The 18,960-nt window shown below is 59.9% G+C and overlaps 1 protein-coding gene across 8 annotated transcripts in view; it reads right to left on the bottom strand.

Annotated features, from left to right (window-relative positions):
* The window catches only part of KDM4B (lysine demethylase 4B), a 184,620-nt gene that overhangs the window by 98,264 nt on the left and 67,396 nt on the right, over positions 1–18,960 (bottom strand). For all 8 annotated transcript variants that reach the window (XM_055251366.2, XM_055251324.2, XM_055251365.2 and 5 more), the window contains exons 4-6: positions 14,147–14,322; positions 12,894–13,008; positions 7,442–7,635 (exon numbers count right to left, since the gene is read on the bottom strand). In XM_055251366.2, coding sequence (XP_055107341.2) covers positions 7,442–7,635; positions 12,894–13,008; positions 14,147–14,322 — 485 coding nt within the window. The remainder of the gene's footprint in view (positions 1–7,441; positions 7,636–12,893; positions 13,009–14,146; positions 14,323–18,960) is intronic.

Genomic DNA, 18,960 nt, shown 5'->3' with positions numbered 1-18,960 from the left:
ACACGCCAGGCGCAGAGATGCAATCCCAGCCTTGCTGTGGACGCCCCAATGTGAGGCTCAAAGGTCTCTGCAGCATCACAAGTTAATTTTTTGAACGCCAAAGCCAGCTTCTGGTGCTCAATTCACTCCCCAGTCTTGATAAGCAGGCCTGGGCTGATGGCGTCAGGCCGACAGAGTGGTGGTGACAAGAATGAGGCAGAGGGCTCGATGATGAGGGCCGGGGAGGGGACCAGGCCAGGGAAAACACAGCTGCCATCCATAGCTCCCATGTGCCGGCCCTCCTGGCCGCGGCCTGGACCACTTATCCAAGCACAGCACCAGCACCACACGCCATGCTCTAGGCCGCACGGCTGCAATGCCCTGCTGGCAGCTCAGCTCCTGGCCCGAGTTCTCGCAGTTAAGTGAATAAAGTCCAGTTCTCAGGTGCCCAGCAGAATCCCAGGTCTCCTCTTCTGGGCATAGTCCCAGGGGGCCAAACTCCCTCCCAGACAGCCTATGTGACTAGAGACCCTTGTTTCTCTAACAAACACATGTACATGTGTACACACACACACACACACACACACACACACACACACACACACTCTCTCTCTCTCTCTCTCTCTCTCTCTCTCTCTCAGGGAACTGAGCATCACAGTTCACTGGATCTGAGCAGGTTCCAGGATATGGGACTTCCAGTTTTAAAACTGGGAAAGGGTTGGGCTCATACCTGCAATCCCAATACTTTGGGAGGCTGAGGCAGGAGCATCATTTGATCCCAGGGGTTCAAGACCAGCCCAGGCAACATGGGGAGACCCCGTCTCTACAAAAAATTTAAAAATTTGCCAGTTGTGGTGGCATGTGCCTGTGGTCCCAGCTACTTAGGAGGCTGAGGCAAGAGGATCACCTGAGCCCAAGAGGTTAAGGTTGCAGTGAGCTGTGATCACACCACTGCACTCCAGCCTGGATGACAGAGCAAGACTCCACCTAAAATAAAATAAATAAAGCTAGGAGAGCTGAGCTGGTCACTCAGACCCACTCACACACAGAAATAAAGAACCGCTGCACTGATTTTGTGGCCACAGTCACCATCAGAAGCAGAGGATTGGGACAGGTGACCACAGAAGAGCTTCCTGCCTGCCCACGGCCACGCTCCTCAAACAGGAAAGCTGGGCAGCAGGTGTGCCTGGCCACACAGCAACCCACATGGACCCAGGGCCAGTCAGCCGGGACGCTGGGCCCCTGGGCTGGTGCTGAGTGCTGCTGGGGGGTAGCGGCTGGCCTGGGCTGGTGCTGAGCACTGCTGGTGGGTATTGGCTGGTCTGGGCTGGTGGTAACTACTACTCAGGCGTAGCAGCTGGCCTGGGCACTGGGCCTGGGGGCCTCACTTGCTTGTGACAACAACTGTCTTCTCTCAAAAAGAGGTTCCTTCTGCAGAGAGGGGACACCCCCTCATCAAGAGCCTCCCCAGATAACCTCATGCAGGCTAGACGGCTGTCTCCACAAGGATACGGCTCCCAGGGACCATGGGCTGGGGTCACTGTAGCGGGTCTCAGTGAGCCAGGGAGGAAATGCTGAGGCCTTGGAGGGCAGGAACCCAGGCCCTGAGCAAGCTGCCTCGGCTCCTGACACCTTATCATTTTCTAATGACCAGGGTCCCTCTGCCTCCCTACTGGATCTGATCTGCTCTCCGTGGGAGCTCTCTGTTCTAAGCCACTTCTTCCTTTTCTATTTCTGTCATCCTGGCTCAGTGTGTGTGGCTCGGAAGAGACCTGGCTGCGGTCCCCTGCCTGGGAGCGGGGCACACATCGGGCTGCTGCCATCAGCCTGGTGGGTCTTCTCAGTCTGACCTCCCTGGGCACCGCAGCGGTTCTGAGCTGCCAATGCAGCTCTCTCCCTAGGCACCCTAGCCAGGGTTGGGCCTCGGGTGGCAAGGAGAGGAGGGAGCAACTATCTCGCTCCTGCATCTTGTTCTGGTGACAGGGTGCAGTGTGGGGAAGCTGAGTTATTAAAACCAATCTGTGAAGCTGTCAGACTCCAGGCAATCTCCATTTCAACCCAGTGCTCAGCTCAGGCAACGCCGCCCCTGTGGGGACACCAATCTCCACCAGAGCTGTCTCTGCGGCCACCCAACCTCTGGAGGCCCAGCCAGAGCAAGGCGGCTGGGAGGAATGCTCCAGGTCACTGAGAGGGGCTGTGCCTTAGGGTCAGTAGACTGGGACCCTGGGTCCCCACTGCTGGTGGGACCCCCCGGGTCCCGGGCTCAGAAGCTGGAAGTCCCAGTGGTTAGCTCGCCAGCAGCAGCAGTACAAACCCACACCAGGGTCCCCGGGCACCAGCGCACTACCCCATGGGCCTTCAGGCTGCTGCCTGGGACGGGCTCGCCGGCTCCATCACTCACCCACCAGACTCCTGGGTCCCACTCCGAGGGACAGGGCAGAGGCCATCGTGGGGCCCGACAGTGCCACCTGCAGCCAGGCTGAGGGAGCCCAGGAGGGAGGGAGGTGTCTGCCCCCAGGCAGGAGCTGTCAGCAGGAGACGGAACTGGGAGGCAAGTGGGCCAGGGAAGTCCTGAGGGGCAGTTAGGTAGGCAGCAGAGAGGTGAGGGAGCAGCCCTGCAGCCTCCACTCCAAGAACAGCCTGGCTTGGCCTGGGTGGGCGACAGACTCATCGGCCCCAGGCTCTACCTTCCACCCACCTGCGGCCACAGGGCAGGAAGCCCAGGCTGGTCCACTGCAGCCCTGGTACCCACCCTCCCCACCCCCACCCCCAGCATCCGAAGCACGGTTCCTCGGTGCACACATGCGCCCATGCACACGCGCACATGCACGCACACCTCCAGGGACACCCATGAAGCAAAAGACGGCTATGCCTGCTAGGACTCAAGTTTCCCTGGCAGCAAGAAGAAAAGATGCTGTGAAATTCCCATGAGAGAAAACGCCAGAGAGAAAACTCAAGGTGTAGCTGAATCAAAAGGGAAAATTCTCGGCTTGCAGCTCCTTAAAGGTCAAGGGAGGCTGGTGGAGTTTTCTGATAATCCCCTCTCCCCTGGCCTCCCCAGCAGCCCTCCTCGCAGCGCTCAGGAGGGTCTGGCTCATAGCAGCCCAGGATGGCCAAGAGCAACTGGGGGCTCTGCGCCCTTCACGGGAGCACAAGCTCTGAGACCGCCACCTCCCACACCTGCACCGGAGACTAAGAGTGTGTCCAAGGTAAACAGAGGCAGGAGAGGGTGGGCAGAGAGATCCCGAGGAAACAGCCAGAGATGAGACCGTGGGGGACCCGCATCCTGCCTAGTGTAATGGAGGATTTCCAGACTGCCGCGGGTCACGGGCAGGTCAACGTCGCAGTCAGGACAAGTGCTCCTTCGCCCCGCTGCTCTTGGGGGCTTCACCCGGGTGCAGGATGACCCCCCTTCTGACAAGCGGAGCTGCAGAGACCCTGGGGGACACCCCCTTCCCTAAGCCTGAGCAGAGGCCTCTGTGGCTGCCATGCACCTGCGCTGGCCCCGCAGCACTCCTCAGGAGGGCCTTCCTCTCGCCACCTTAGAGCCGGTGCAAGCAGCTGACCACGTCCCATCAGCTCATGATGTCCTTGGGAGTCCCTGAAGCCCCGGGAACATGCTGATCCCCCATCTGGCTTCCCTGCTGCAGTGAGAGCCAAAGCTTCTGCTCTTGGTGGTGGCCTACAGCCCGCTGCAGACCCCCAACACTGCCCTGCAGGGTGTCTGACGGGTTGGGGGCAAAAGGGCACCCAAAGCCTCAGCCAGGCCCCAGCCCGGCACATGGGTGCGCAGGACTGAACAGTGGGCACTTTCCCGGGCGGCGTGGGCCAGGGCCCTCGAGGGGGGATGGCCACTCCACTCTCTTCTTTGGGGTGCACAGCACAACCCGAATGACCCAGAAGTGCCCTGGGACCAGCAACTCTCCCAGGGCTGGCCGAGACCCAGCATCCTCCCACCCCGGCCTGGAACTCTCTTCTAGGGGCCATGTGGCATGTGATGCCACTGGCGGCACTGTGCTCAGCCTCGTGGGGACGCCTGTGTTTAGTGCCTGGCCCGGGCGGCTCAGGAGGGTGGGCCCTGCAGGGGCTGCCACAGGTGCAGGTTGGGGAGGGGATGCCTGGAGGGGAACAGCCGCAGGACCGGCCTTGGAGGGTCAGCTCAGCTAAACCACCCCAACCCCAGGTTCCAGGAGAGTCTGTCTATTTATTTTTTATTTATTTTGAGACGGAGTCTCACTCTGTCGCCCAGGCTGGAATGCAGTGGTGTGATCTCCGCTCACTGCAAGCTCCGCCTCCTGGGTTCACACCATTCTCCTGCCTCAGCCTCCCGAGTAGCTGGGATTATAGGCACCTGCCACCACACCTGGCTAATTTTTTGTATTTTTAGTAGAGACGGGGTTTCACTGTGTTAGCCAGGATGGTCTCGATCTCCTGACCTCATGATCCGCCTACCTCGGCCTCCCAAAGTGCTGGGATTACAGGCGCAAACCACCGCACCCAGCCCCAGGAGAGTCTTGATCTATGGCAAGGAGTGTGGCCTAGGACAGTGGCTTCTATGGGGCACAGCCTTCAGGACACCAACCCCAGGCCACCACCCCACCCAGGAAGACCCTGGAATACAGGGTCGAGTGGAAAGTTCGGACCCTCCCCACACCCACCTGCACTCCGGCCCCCCCCGGCCTGGGTGACAGAAGGGGCTGCGGAAAGTCCGGGGGGCGGGGGAAGTTGCAGGTGCTGGCTCTGGTTTCAATCCCCACTGCCAAAGAGATTTTGAGGCGCTCAGTCTCTTCAGATATTCTTAGCCCCGCTGCCTGAGAGCACCACAGAAGCCAGCCTTTTGAAGCACGTTTCTGTCTGTTATTGACACCAGGCTGTTCACGTCACTTTGACACACAAATCAAGCTACCAAAGTAGCAACAGACCCAGAAAGCTTTAATAAAACGCTGTAAACCTGAGTACATTGACACTTTCTTTAAAATGCCACCAGAATACTCTGAAACGGTTGCATTTAAGCGGCTGCAGATGCAAGTGGAGCGGTGTAATTAGGGAGACAGACGCGGCACAGCCTTGGTGATCTCTTGGCTGGGAGCCCTACCTACCCCAAGGGCCCGAGGAGGGGAGACGGGGGAAGCACCTCCCAGGGGCCTGAGCAGCTTCCTGAACCCCAGCCCAGGAACCAGAGGCCAGGCACTCTTTCCAGTTACCTTGTCCCCACCCCCCTGCAAGTTGAGAGGGCAGCCTGGAGGAGGAGTCAGCTCCCACAGCACACAGTGAGGATCCGAGAGGCTCCGGCAAGTCACTGAGCCTCTCTGTGCCAGGCCCCTGCTGGGAGCTGGGACACGGGGTGACCAGAGCCCCTACCATCTGCTGGGGAGGACTGATGGCCCGTAGTAGACCTTGGCTAATGCTGGGGTCACCTGGTCTATGCCTGTCACAGGCATGGGGTGCCATGGGAACATCTGGGGCCCCGCCTCAGCCCTGGTGAGAGAGCAGGGAAGGGGCCCTGCGTGCTAAGCAGGCTGAGCTGACTGTGGGGGCAAGTGGGGAGCTCTAGGGGGTTGGAGGGCACGCCCTGCAGCTCGAGCCTACCCTGTGGCTCCTCTCAGGCCCCTTATGCCAGGCCACACTCGGGCAGCATGAGGCCCCACCCCTGCCATCCCCACCCCTTCCTGGGCAGAAACCAAGACCCAAGGTCAGGGCGCTTCCGGAATTCCCTTCCCAGAGGAACTGCTGCCTACTCAACGCTGCCCCGCCCCGGCTGTCTCCCCTGAGCCATCTCCCACGACGGGTTGTGGGGAAGGGTAGACATAGGGGTGGCGGCTGGATGCCTGCGGCACCAGGCAAAGCAGAGGAGGGGTGTAGTGAGGGGCAGTCGGGGAGAGGTGCGGGATGCCCTCAGAGGCTGCGTCCTGGATGAACCAGCTCAGGAAAGGCCCTCGGCTCCCGGCGCATCCCTGTCAGTCCCTCTGACGGCCTGTGGCCGGGCCCCACCGCCGCCTCCAGGGAGCCACTGTCCCCTCCCCCTGCAGAGGCCCCTCTGACCTAGCAGCAGGCACCCCCGGCCCTGGCATCTGACCCATAGCAGCCCCAGCCCCAGGGCCACCCCCAGCCCAGGCTCCCGAGACAGCCAGCAACTCCCGGGGCCCCTCACAGGAGACCGAGCTGCTGGCGCTGTGGTCCTTGGCACTGAAGTCCTCACGTCTGACTCACTGGCTGGTCCCCCACCTCCCACGTCCCCGACCCCCTGCTTCTGTCTGTCTGGGCCTCCTCGCCAGCTGCTCGCCACCTCCCGCCCCGCAGGGGCTCTCTGCACAGGGCAGACGGTCCCTATAGAGGCACAAACCTGGTCACACCATGGGTGTCCCACCGCCCACGCACCCCTGGGAGGCCACGCTTTGCCCCAAGTCACACAGGGTCCTCTACAGGGCCTTCCCCTTGGGCTCCACCTGCACAAGGGACGCAGGTGAGGATGCGCACAGCTCGCCCCTTCCTACTCATTGTGCTTTTTTTTTTTAACGAAGAGGTAGAGCATTCTCCCCCACTTACAACTCCAACCCAGGGAAGGGCCAGGCAAGGCGGAGCTCCCACGCCCTCCAGGCAGAGGCTCTGTCGTCCTCCAGCGCCACGACGGCCTGGGAAGATTCCAGGCGTGAGCGCGGCCCCGGGAAGGGCAGGAGCGCCACCTAGTGGCCCTCGGAGGACAGCGCAGGGCGGCCCCACCGAGCACCCAGCAGGGTCCGCAGTCACAAGCAGAGCCCAGTGACACAGGGGCACACACACACATGCACACACACATGCATACTCACACACTCACGTGCGCACCCACGCGCGCGCACACGTGCACATTCACACACACCCCCACACGGCCTCGCTGCGGACGTGCACAGGGAGCCAGAAGAAGGTCCTGGAACTCAGCCCGCCACAGCAGCACCCACGCTGCACCCGGCACCTCCAGGGAAGGGGCGGGTCCACTGCACTCCACACGTGGCTGCAGCACCACGCTCTGCCCTCCTAACTGCAGGGCCTGGCCCAGACGTGCCAGAGTGGAGACTGCGAGGGAGCGGCTGCAGGGTCATCCTGGTTAGGCCCCTCCGGGCAGCATGGACAGTGTCCCTTCACCAGGAATCGTCTCCACTTGGCTGTGAGGCAGCACAGCCTGGGCAGCTCAGGAGGCTCAAGACCACGCTCCTGGCCATGGGGACACCTGGGGCCGCTCACAGCTCAACGGAGGGCACTCTGGGGTGTAAAGCACAAGCTCTAGGGGCCTGGGAGCTTCGGCTCTGGGGGTGCACATCCCCCTCCCCAAAGCTGGTGGGTGACCCCAGGCGGTCCGGAAGATCTCCAGCCGTCATAGCCTCACCTGATGGGGCCCCTGCCACGGCGCCCAGCCACATACCTGGGATCCACCCCCTCCCGAGGGGCTCTCGGTCCGGCCGGCAGCAGGGTCAGTGCTGACACTTACCAGGACTTGGGCTCCCCGAAGTGCAGGTAGTTGATGCTGTACAGGTCCATGTCCTCGGTGTGCCAGGCAAAGGTGGTCTTCCACATGCCGAAGTACAGGTAGGGCGTGTTCACGCCCTCGATGATGGTGCCACACTCGCGCTCCACCATGTCCAGGATGGTCCGGAGGCTCCCGATGTTCCACTGGACCACGTCCTGTGGGGCGGCAGAGCAGTGTCGGCAACCGCACGGCCACCCCCAGAACCTGCGAGCCTCGGGGTGCAGGCTAATTCTCCCCAGAGGCCCAGGGGTCGCTGCCCAACCTCCCCCGCCCCAGTATCTGAGGCCCCCCCAGGGGCTGGTCACACCCTGCAGACCAGGGGCTGGTCTTACCCTGTGTGAGATTCTTGCCCAGGCTGGAGTGCAGTGGCAGGATCATAGCTCACTGCAGCCTCAACCTCCCAGGCTCAGGTGATCCTCCAGCCTCAGTCTCCTGAGTATGTGGGACTATAGGCGTGAGAAACCACACCTGGCTAATTTTTACATTTTTTTTGTAGAGATGAGGTCTCACTCTGTTGCCTAGGCTGGTCTCAAACTCCTAGGCTCAAGTGTCCCTCCCACTTTGGCCCCTCCAAGTGCTGGGGCTGCAGGCATGAGCCACTCATACCCGGCCCAGACACCTTTTCTGAAGGGCTCACCACCAGCCTGGCCCTTCCAGGAAGGGCCCCATCGCACACGCCAGAGTGCACCAGGCAGGCAGGGCCTGCCAGATTCCACTGAGCTGCATGCTTCCTGCTGGGTGGAGGCCTGGCTGTGAAGTCTGCAGTCTGGGAGTGCATAATTAACACGCCTCTAAGTCAATGACACGGAAGGAGAAAAACAGTCACCACGTGGGACTAACCCAGCGAAGGTACCGGAGCCAAGTCCCAGTGACAGCCCTTCCACAGCTTCTGACCGAGGAGACGAAGACAGTTTTCAGAACCAGGCAAACAAGGACGGAATCCCCACCCGCCAGGCATATCTATTCTTAATGCCACAAGCAAACAAACCCCGTCCTGTCCCAAGAGCTCATAAAATACACATTAGTCACTGCAGTCCCCGGAGAGGCTCATGGCCTGCTGAGAGGCCAAGAGGAGCCCAGACACACTCATGAACTTGAGCTCCTCTCACAGCCCAAATCCGCCCCCCACCAGCTGTTCCTGCGCCAGCACGACCGGCCCTCAGACTTGGCAAGACCAGCGGTTCCTTTGCAAGGTGAGCCCTGGCAGGAGCCCAGGTGAGGAGAGGAGGTGAGGAGGGAGGCAGTGATAAGATCCCGATGGGGAGGAGGGAGGCCCCAGGGAGAGGCTGAGCTGGGCGCAAATTCATGCTGGGACCAGAGCAAGTCGCTTCTCTGCTCTGGGCTCAGTTTCCCCCACGGTAAAAGTAGGCTGGTGCACAGGATAGGCGTAGCAAATACATGGCAAGGAAGCCCTGAAGCTTGCTCTGACACCTGTGGCAGGTCGGCCTGCACTGGCACGGCCTGTGTGCGGCTGCAGAGTCCCTCCAGGGTCATCACTACAGGCCAAGTGCAGGCAGTACAGGCCAGCCAACCCAGAGGCTCTCATGCACTGGACTCTGAGGCTGAACTTTCACTTAAAAACTATCAGGTAGGATCCGTAAGAGAAAACAAGCCCCAGACAGAAAGAAAATACTTGCAAGTCACAACTGATAACCAAAATACACAGCAAACTCTCAAATTCAACCAGAAGAAAACAAACAGCATGGTTAAAAAACAGAAAAAGATGGCCAGGCACGGTAGCTCATGCCTGTAATCCCAGCACTTTGGGAGGCCGAGGTGGGCGGATCACCCGAGGTCAGGAGCTTGAGACCAGCCTGGCCAACATGGCAAAACCTCGTCTCTACTAAAAATACAAAAATTAGGCCGGGCATCGTGGTTCATGCCTGTAAATCCCAGCATTTTGGGAGGCCAAGGCAGGCAGATCACGAGGTCAAGAGATTGAGACCATTCTGGCTAACATGGTGAAACTCCATCTCTACTAAAAATTCAAAAATTAGCTGGGCGTGGTGGCGGGCACTGTGGCTCCAGCCTGGTGACAGAGCAAGCCTCCATCTCAAAACAACAACAACAACAACAAACTGGGCAAAAGACATGAAGAGCGCTCACCAAGGAAACACGCAGATGGCAAACAGGCACGCCAAGGGGCCCCGCCGCAAAGGCAGCCATCGGGGGAATGCAGATTGAAATGGCAATGAGACAGTGTGACACGCCTCCCAGAGTGGCCAGGACGCACAACACCGACAACTCCAGATGAGGGCGGGGAAGTGGGGCCCTGGGGAACGTTCATTCGCTGCTGCTGGGAGCACACAGTGGGACAGGCGGGCGGGAGGACAGTTTGGTGGCGTCTTACAAAACTAAACGTCCTCTCACCACGTGGTCCAGCAACTGTACTGTACTCCTTGGTATTTACCCAAAGGAGATGAAAACTTCTGCCCACACTGCCCAAACTTGGAAGGGTCCTTCAATAGGTGAATGAGCAGGCACACTATGGTGCACCCAGACAATGGAGTATTATTCAGCGCTGAAAAGAAATGAGCTCTCAAGCCATGAAAAACGGAGCAAACTTGAATGCCTATTGCTTGGTCAAAGAAGCCAATGGGCAAAGACTACCGACTGTAGGATTCCAGCTCACGGCATTCTGGAAAAGGCTGAGCTACGGAGACAGTGAGACATCAGTGGTTGCCTGGGGAGCGGGAGAGGGATGGGGGAGAGGGAGGGATGATGAGGTGGAGCTCAGGGGATCATTAGGGTGGTGAGATGACTCCATGTGACACTGTAATCCCAGCTACTCGGGAGGCTGAGGCAGGAGAATCACTTGAACCCAGGAGGCAGAGGTTGCAATGAGCTGAGACTGCGCCACTGCACTGCAGCCTGGGCGACAGAGCAAGACTCTGTCTCAAAGACAAAGAAAGAAACACACAAGAAACGTTCACAGCAGCATTATTCACAACAGCCAGAAAGAGAACACAGCCCAAATGTCCGTCAGCGGATGAATGAATCAACACCACGCGGGATAAGGTGGACACCCCACTCCGATAAACACAGCGCGGGATAAGGCGGACACCCCACTCCGATAAACACAGCATGGGATAAGGCAGACACCCCACTCCGATAAACACCACGCGGGATAAGGCAGACACCCCACTCCGATAAACACCACGCGGGATAAGGTGGACACCCCACTCCGATAAACACAGCGTGGGATAAGGTGAACACCCCACTCCGATAAACACCACGCGGGATAAGGCAGACACCCCACTCCGATAAACACAGTGCGGGATAAGGCGGACACCCCACTCCGATAAACACCACGCGGGATAAGGCGGACACCCCACTCCGATAAACACAGCGCGGGATAAGGCGGACACCCCACTCCGATAAACACAGCGCGGGATAAGGCGGACACCCTACTCCGATAAACGCAGCGCGGGATAAGGCGGACACCCCACTCCGATAAACACCACGCGGGATAAGGCGGACACTCCACTCCGATAAACACCACGCGGGATAGGGCGGACACCCCACTCCGATAAACACCACGCGGGATAAGGCGGACACCCCACTCCAAAAATCCAAAACCCAAAAAGCTCCAAGGTCCAAAATGTTCTGGGTACCGATACGACGCCACAAGTGAAAACTTTCACAGCTGACCTCATGTGACCGGTCACAGTTAAGACACAGTCAAAACTTCGCTTTGTGCACGAAATTATTAAAAACTTTGTATAAAGTTATCTTCAAGCTATGTGTGTAAAGTATACGTGAAATACAGATGAATTTTGTGTTTAGACTTGAATCTGTGAAACTGCAGGTCCCGGTGTTGGCGGTGGGGCCGGGTGGGAGCTGGCTGCACTGTGGGTGGAGTGCTCATGCCTCCTGAATGGTTTAGCACCATCCCCGTGGTGCTGTTCTCACGGCAGTGACTTCTCGCTAAACCTGGCTGTGGAAAAGCCTATGGCACCTCCACCTCACTCTCTCCTGCTCCTGCCATGTAAGATGGATCAGCTCCTCCTTCACCTTTGCCATGACTCTAAGTTTCCTGAGGCCTCCCCAGCCATGTTTCTTGTAGAGCCTGCAAAAACGTGAACCAATTAAACCTTTTCTTTATTCACTACCCAGTCTCAGGTGTTTTGTTTCTTTCCTTTTTTTTTTTTTTCTTGTAACGTAGTCTCATTCTTGCCCAGGATGCAGGGCAGTGGCGTGATCTCAGCTCACTGCAACCTCCACCTCCCGGGTTCAAGCGATTCTCCTGCCTCAGCCTCCTGAGTAGCTGGGATTACAGGCACGTGCCACCATGCCCAGCTAAGTTTTGTATTTTCAGTAGAGACAGGTTTTGCCATGTTGGCCAAGCTGTTCTTGAACTCCTGACCTCAAGTGATCCACCCACCTCAGTCTCCCAAAGTGCTGGGATTCAGGCGTGAGTCACCACGCCCAGCCTCAGGTATTTCTTTATAGCAGTGCAAGAACAGACTAATCCAGACTTAGGACCCATCTCCAAGATACCTCAGTATGTATATGCAAATATTAAAAAAAAAACCCAAATTCGAAATACTCTGGTCTCATGTTTGCTTCTGGCAGGGCCGGAAGCAAAGCTGGCTTATGCCTGGCTCCATGTCGGGGGCGTCTCCGTCAGGTTCTCCAGGGTGGGCTCACTTCCAGCCTGAACAGAATCCTCCGTGTGATAAACCGGAGCCCTCGGCTCAGAGAGCAAACCCAGTCCCCTGCGGGCCACAGCGCAGACAAGGTCCACTAAGCAGGGCAGAGCCAAGGCTGGCCACGGCCTCAGGGCAGTCACAGCTTCCTGCTGCTGTTCCACACACACCCACCACGCAGGCCCACTTGCAGGCCCACTTCCGGCGTCCAGCAGGGCCTGGGGGACCTTATGCCTGAGGCCGGGACTCGGGATGCCCGCCAGCTGCCCTCATGGACAGCCCGGGCTGTGTGGACAAGGGGACGCACCAGCAGACCAGGCTCCGGATGGGAGATGGGATCCCCTCACCCCAGTGTCTCCAGGCCCTGAGCCCAAGTCAGGACCGGGTTGGAGCCGAATCCAGCAGGTGGCCTGGCGGGCTGAGGACTCGAGGCTCCACAGTGCCGGGAAGACGAGCGGCAGGGACTGGAAAAGCACACGTGTTTGTAACACGCTGTGGGCGGGCTGCTGAGGCCAGAGGTGGGGCCAGGGTGAGCTCAGGGTGGGGGCTGCGGGGTGTGGCAGGAGGGACCCTGCAAAAATCAGAGAAAGCCTGGCTTCCTCTTTCATCACCACAGGACGAGGCCTGCAGCCAGAGCCTGGGGGAGGGGGTTAACCTTGCCTGCCTGGAAGCTTCATCTGCCAAGGCAGAGTCCCATTCAGGGCCCTCCCACCACCACCCACCAGGAAGCTGGTCCCTGTTCTTCCCCGGAGCCTCGTACTTACATCATCGTACAAAGAGCCGCTGATGTCAGCCCCGTAGATCGGGGAGACAAAGGTGAGGTTCTTCCAGTATTTGCGTTCAAGGTCGTCAAAGTCCTGGTGCCGCGGGGTACAGTACCTGGTGAACAAACACCCCAAAACCAGCTCAGGGTGAGGCCTGGGTGCTACGCAGCCCACCCTCAGCCACCTGGAACCCAGGGCACCCACGGAAGAGGCGGGAAGGGCTCTGCTCCGACTGCCCGCTGCCCCGCCTAGGGTACCACGCTACCTGCTTCCAGGTGGGACAGAGCACTTCCACGGGCAAGCAGTGGCCCAAATCCACGTACCCCTCCTCAGTTATCCTGGCCCGGGGCACCCACATCAGAACACACGCCAGGGGGAGTGGGCAGGGGACAGAGGCCCTGGGAGGCTCTTGTCATCCCTGTGTGGCAAAGACTGAGCTCAGACGACAGACTAGGGGGCTGGGAAGGCCGGGTGAGCAGGACAGACCAGGCTCTGCTCTGGTGCCAGAGCCACAAGGCACGTGAACCTCAGAGAGCAACAGGGTGGAGGCCACAGACAGAGAGGAGGGCACAGCGACGGGATGGGCCTGCACAGCATGGAGGCTGCGTGGCTGTGCCTATTGAACCAGAGAGCTGTACTTGGAATGCTGCCAGTACACGCAGGTGCCATGTGTACCTGGGTATGTGCCCATAGGTGTGCCCACATGGGTGTGCCTGTGTACCTGTGTATGAGCCTGTGTGTGCCCGTGTCCAGTGCACGTGCCCATGTATACCCACGCGTGCCTGTGTAGAAACGTGCGTGTGCCGTGTGTGCCTGTGTATGGACGTGCATGTGCCCTGTGTACCCATGTGTGTCTACATGTGCCCTAGTGTGTACCTGTGTCTGTGCCCTCCTGTGTGCCTGTGCATGTGCCCGTGTGGAGCCAGGAAGCCCTCTCTGAGGAAGGGCCACAAGCCCAGGTGTCACAGGAGGGTGTGGAGGATGTGCTCCCAGGCAGGGGACCAGGGCACCGCCTGACATGCACTGGGAAGCCCTGGGAAGCTGAGATGAGGGCGGTGTGGGTCAGCCCGGGCCGGGAGAGAGCCCAGATCCACCCTGGGGGCAGGGATTGCCACAGCCCATGCGGGGCACACAGAGCAGGCCGGCCATGCTGTGGGGGCTGTGTGTACTGCACCTTCTCTGCCCCCAGGGCCCCCATGAGCAGGTGTGCCCCCGGGAGCGGGGGTCAGGTCCGCCCTGCCCGCCCCGCGTACTTCTCGCTGTTGGCCAGGCGGCGGTACTCGCCCACTGTCATAGCCTTCTTCTGGATGTTGTACTGCGTGAAGAGGCCCGACTGGCCTGTCACCACCTGCTGGATGGGTGCCGGGATCACCACGTCGTCGATGTCGTCATACGTCTGCCGCGGCTTCCACTCCTTCGGGGGGATGATCTGCAAGACCAAGATGGGAGTCAGGGGCGCCCTCGGAGCCTCAGGGCAGGGCCAGAGAGCAGACTGTGCCGCCGGATCTGCACCTCGGGACACCCCCCAGGGGCACCAGGAGCCCCCCTGTTTGCCTTATCAAGCTCCCCAGCAGACTCTGCAGCCAATAAGGGCCTCACTTGCTAGGGCAGAGCCATCCTCCAGGCCTGGGAAGCTGGGTACAGTACCCCCCCAGCACCAGGGCCAACCCTGACACGTGAGTGCAGGATTAGACTCAGCAAACATCGGTGGGACTGGGCGTGTGTGTGTTCCGGCATCTCGAGGCTCAGAGACTCGTATTTTGAGGCATTTATTGTTGTTGCTGTTGTTGAGACAGGGTCTTGCTCTGTCACTCAGGCTGGAGTGCAGCGGCACAATCATAGCTTACTGCAGCCTCCAACTCCTGGACTCAAGCGATCCTCCCACCTCAGCCTCCCGAGTAGCAGGGACCACAGACTTGCACCACCATGCCCAGCTAATTTTTTTTTTTAATTTTAATTTTCTCTAGGGATGGAGTCTCATTTTGTTGCACAGGCTGGTCTCCAACTCCTGGCCTCAAGTGATCCTCCCGTCTCAGCCTCCCAAAGTGCCAGGATTGTAGATGTGAGCCACTGCACCTTGGCAAGGCATTTTTTAAAAACGGGAATCTTCACTCTTGGTCATAAGCGCTGCAGCTCACCATGCCCTCTGGCAGCAGGAAATGAGAACTGCACCCACTGGCCACCAAGAGCCCACCAGGGGCCACATGAACCTGGAGAACAGGGGTTGGAGCCCAGACACTCGCTCCAGTGGCTCCACTTGGCTGAGACCCACTATGGGGCAACCCAAGTTCTAGGAGCTAGGAAACACTGGGAAACAGATCCGGCCCCCATGGGCCTCCACCCCGCCTGGAGTGGGCCAACAGGAAGCACAGGTGCAGGGAGGGTGACAGCACCACATGGGACAGGGGCCGTGGGGCAGGACAGGAGCTGTGCGGAGCTGGGCACTGTGCGGAGCGTGCTGGGGCCCAGCGCACCCATCCCCTGGGTGGGAGGAACAGGAGAGCTCCCATCTGACTGCTGAAGAAACTGAGGCACACGGCAATCCACAACACAGCCCAGGGCACCCTGGGGCGAGCAGGCAGACTATGGCCCAGGACCTCTAGCCTGGCGGCCGCGTGGACTTCCACCCCAGAGAGGTCTCGGGCCACCTCAGACACTGGAACATGTGGAGAAGACAGCAGAGGAAAACAAGGACCAGCACCTGTCAGAGGCAGCACTGCAGCCGGAACCCGGTGCCTTCACCCCGTCCAGGAGCTGAGGGACCATGGCTATCCGGAGTACACACCTCACCCTGAGTTCCTGGCCTTGTCCCAGCCTCATGTTCCCTCCACTGGTGGGGGTGAGCCTATAGGCCGAGAAGACCAGATTCCAGACTGCCGGCGGGCACTATGGGCCTTCTGGGCGCCAGGCACCCTTCTGTGCAGGCCCTCCCAGCCACTCTGGGGCTGCCACACCCAGTCCTGGGGTGGGCACTGCAGGCCCCACACCTCCTTCCAGGAGTCGACCAGGCCACCCACTGCACAGGGAGAAGGAACTAACCCACCCGCTTCAGCTCATCTGCCAGGAATCTGGGAAGCCGCCCCTCCGTGCTCCGGGCCACCAAGGGAAGAGCTGTGTGTTGATGCCCGTGTCGCTGGCAGCTTCCAGAACGGCTGAAATCCATTTACTGTCCCCAAGGACCCAGCGATCACATCAGTGAAGAAACTGTTTTGCTTGGCAATGAAAACACTTATCCTCCAGGTGCCTGTTAACGACAGGAAGGTGCTGCCACCGTGGCCGGCATGCGCAGGTTTCTTCAGCAAAAGCAGTAACAGCAGCAGCAGCAGCCGCAGTGAGCAGGTGGCTCTCAACTGAGGGGGGGTCTTGTCCCCCGGGGGACACCTGGCCACGTCTGGGGACATCTGTGGCTTTCACGACTGGGGGTGCTCCTGGCATGAGGTAGATGGAGGCCAAGGAAGCTGCTCAGCACCCTGCAATGCCCAGGATGGCGCCACCCCGGAGAACGATGCGGCCCCAAGTCCACAGTACCAAGAGAAGAGAAACATGAATTTAGAGTTAAACCGAGACAAGGCCAGTCCCAAGGAAAGGACAATCCATGTTAGCACCGGCTCTTTTAGAGACTCTCCAGGTCCACTGTGGCCACAGTGCAACAGGCGCCTGGGGCACCTGTCCCTGGCACAGGCTGTGTGATGGCAGGGTGCTGGGGCAGCTGCGGGGCTGCCATTCTCTTAGATTTCAGGCGAGCAGCTGAAGAGTCAGTGAGACACTAAGACATTCAGGAGTGGAAAGGCGAGAAACAGAAACAAAAGGGCCTGTGTCCCAGACACGAGCTGTTCCTGCCGAGAACTGAGTGGCATGGTCAGAGACTCCACAGGCCAGCGCTGCTCTGAATCACACAGGCACTGTCCCCCCTCTCCAGGAAGCCCCAGTCTGCTTCTGCAGGAGGGTTCCATGAACCCGGCCCGGCTCCAAATCCACGCCAAAGCCACCGGCCGAGGGGAAGCCGTGACTTGGCCTCTTCAGTGCTATTAGAGGAAACTCGCCCATGCCCCTAGTCTGCTAAATGAACAACACCACTTCGCTCCCGACTCCTCTGCTCTCGGAAGAGCCTCGGGCTACTCTGCTCATCTGTCCCCGCCACGGCGGGCACCGTGTAGTAAAGACATCTGGGAGCCACACAGGAGGCTCCCAACACCCCCGCGGCGTCTGCGCCGCACACGCGGAGCCACACTCTAGGTGACACAGCCCAGGCAGGTGCTGACAGGCAGCGTGAACGAGGGCCACTTCCAGCTGGGCTCAAACCCGAAGGCTCTGGGAAAATCCCGCAGGGCGGAAGAGGACAGAAGTGACATCCCACATTCTGCCGAGATGCGAATCCAGAAGGAGGGCTCCAGGCGGGGAGGGTTGAAAAGGAGGCACTGAAAGCTGCTCGGGACATTCCTACTGCCACACTCGGGTCTTCTAGGCCTCGGGCGGGCCCTGAAAGTGCCTCACATGGGGCTCCTGGGGGGCCAGATTCAGCTGAGGCCAGGAAGGCGACCGGCCACATGCCAACAGTGAGAGGCAGATGCCAGCGGGCGGTACAGCTGAGGGCAGCCAGGGCGTCCCCTGCTGGCACCCGCCTGGGAGGCAGCTGGTGGGGGTAGAGGGGCACCAGAAGCTCCCACCCCTCCCAACAGGACCCCCGACGGGGCCTTCCAGGGCTCCTGTCACCTCAGTGCTTCCCAAGTGGCCGGGGACACCCCGTGTGGAGGCCCCAGCAACTCCGGTGGAGGGCTCCCTGTACCCAGGGCACCGCCAGCTCCAGGGCCCTCTCAGGGCTGTGCCCGAAGCTCCCACCCCCACCCAGCTCCGTGGGGCCTGCGGATCTCTGCTGGGGGCAGGAGGGTGTATAACCAAACACAGTTTTGATGGAACCAGGAAACCCCCAGCCCGCCCCCCACACACACATACATGCACGCACATACACAGTGGTCAAGGCAGGCAGACCAGGGTGAGAGAGGGACCCCCGACACCCCCACAGCTCGCTCAGAACCAGCAGGGCACTGTGCTCCTTCTCCAAAGAGGCTGGCTGCCCCGAGCCAAGGCCCCCCATTTGGAAGACGCAGGGCTGCCCAGGGCCAGAGCAGATGCTTCCCCGAGCCCATCTGTCCCCACAGAGCTGCAGAAGGGGGTGTGGGTGTGCCACATGCGGGTGCCAACGTGACTCTGCAGCTGCCAAGCTCTCTGGGCTGTGTGAGAGCTGCCTCCCCCCCAGTCTCCTGTGCGCGCACACACACACACAGTCACACAGACACGCGCACACACGGCCCCTCCATAGCATGGGACTCGGACAGCCCCCTACTGCTCAGCCCCCTCCACGGGTTTGAGAAAGGATTCTCCGCACTGGTGCAAGGAAAAGCAGCGTGGGAGCTGCCGCTGGAGAGGCGTGGGAAGGAACATGCAGAACGCAAGGCAGGGAAACCACACACCCCACACTGGCCTAAGACGTTGGTGCTGAGAATCTCAGGGGGCTGCAGAAGCCTGAAGCAGCGACATGAGGGCTCAAAGAGACGGCAGCCAAGGAGGCAGAGAGGGAGGGACGAAGCGGAGGTGCCGGCACGGGAGAGGACAGGCCAGCCGGGAACCCAGGCTGCACCCAAGGCTGCCACGTGGAGGGCAGAGAGAGCCGGAAACACCGGGGCATGGAGCCCGGTGGGAGGTGAGGGATGAGGAAGAAGTGACAGGGCGGGCATTTAAAGGTGCCACGGAAGAGCGCAGGGTGGTCTGAGATGCTGATTCCCCTCAACTTCCTGACATCAGGATGCCTTGGATCCCAAGCCAGAAAGGGCTGCTGCATCCTGGGAAATGTAGAAGTAGGTCAAGGGCAGGAGACAGAGGCAGATGCGATGCCAGGATAAAGGGAGGCCCCGCCTGTCCCACCTGCCCTACGGGCACCAGGGAGAGGAGGAAGAGGAGGACCTGGGCCTTTCCTGGGATAGCAGCCTGTGGCCTAGAGGGCCAGAGAAGACGGTCTGCGATCAGACAGGAGGACCAAAGCCTTTTAAAGACAGAACTGAAGCCAGGA

The sequence above is a fragment of the Symphalangus syndactylus genome, chromosome 17, assembly GCF_028878055.3.
Source record: "Symphalangus syndactylus isolate Jambi chromosome 17, NHGRI_mSymSyn1-v2.1_pri, whole genome shotgun sequence".
NCBI classification, from domain to species: Eukaryota; Metazoa; Chordata; class Mammalia; order Primates; family Hylobatidae; genus Symphalangus; species Symphalangus syndactylus.
The sequence above is the reverse complement of the archived record's forward strand: the minus strand, read 5'-3'. Positions and strand labels throughout refer to the sequence as shown.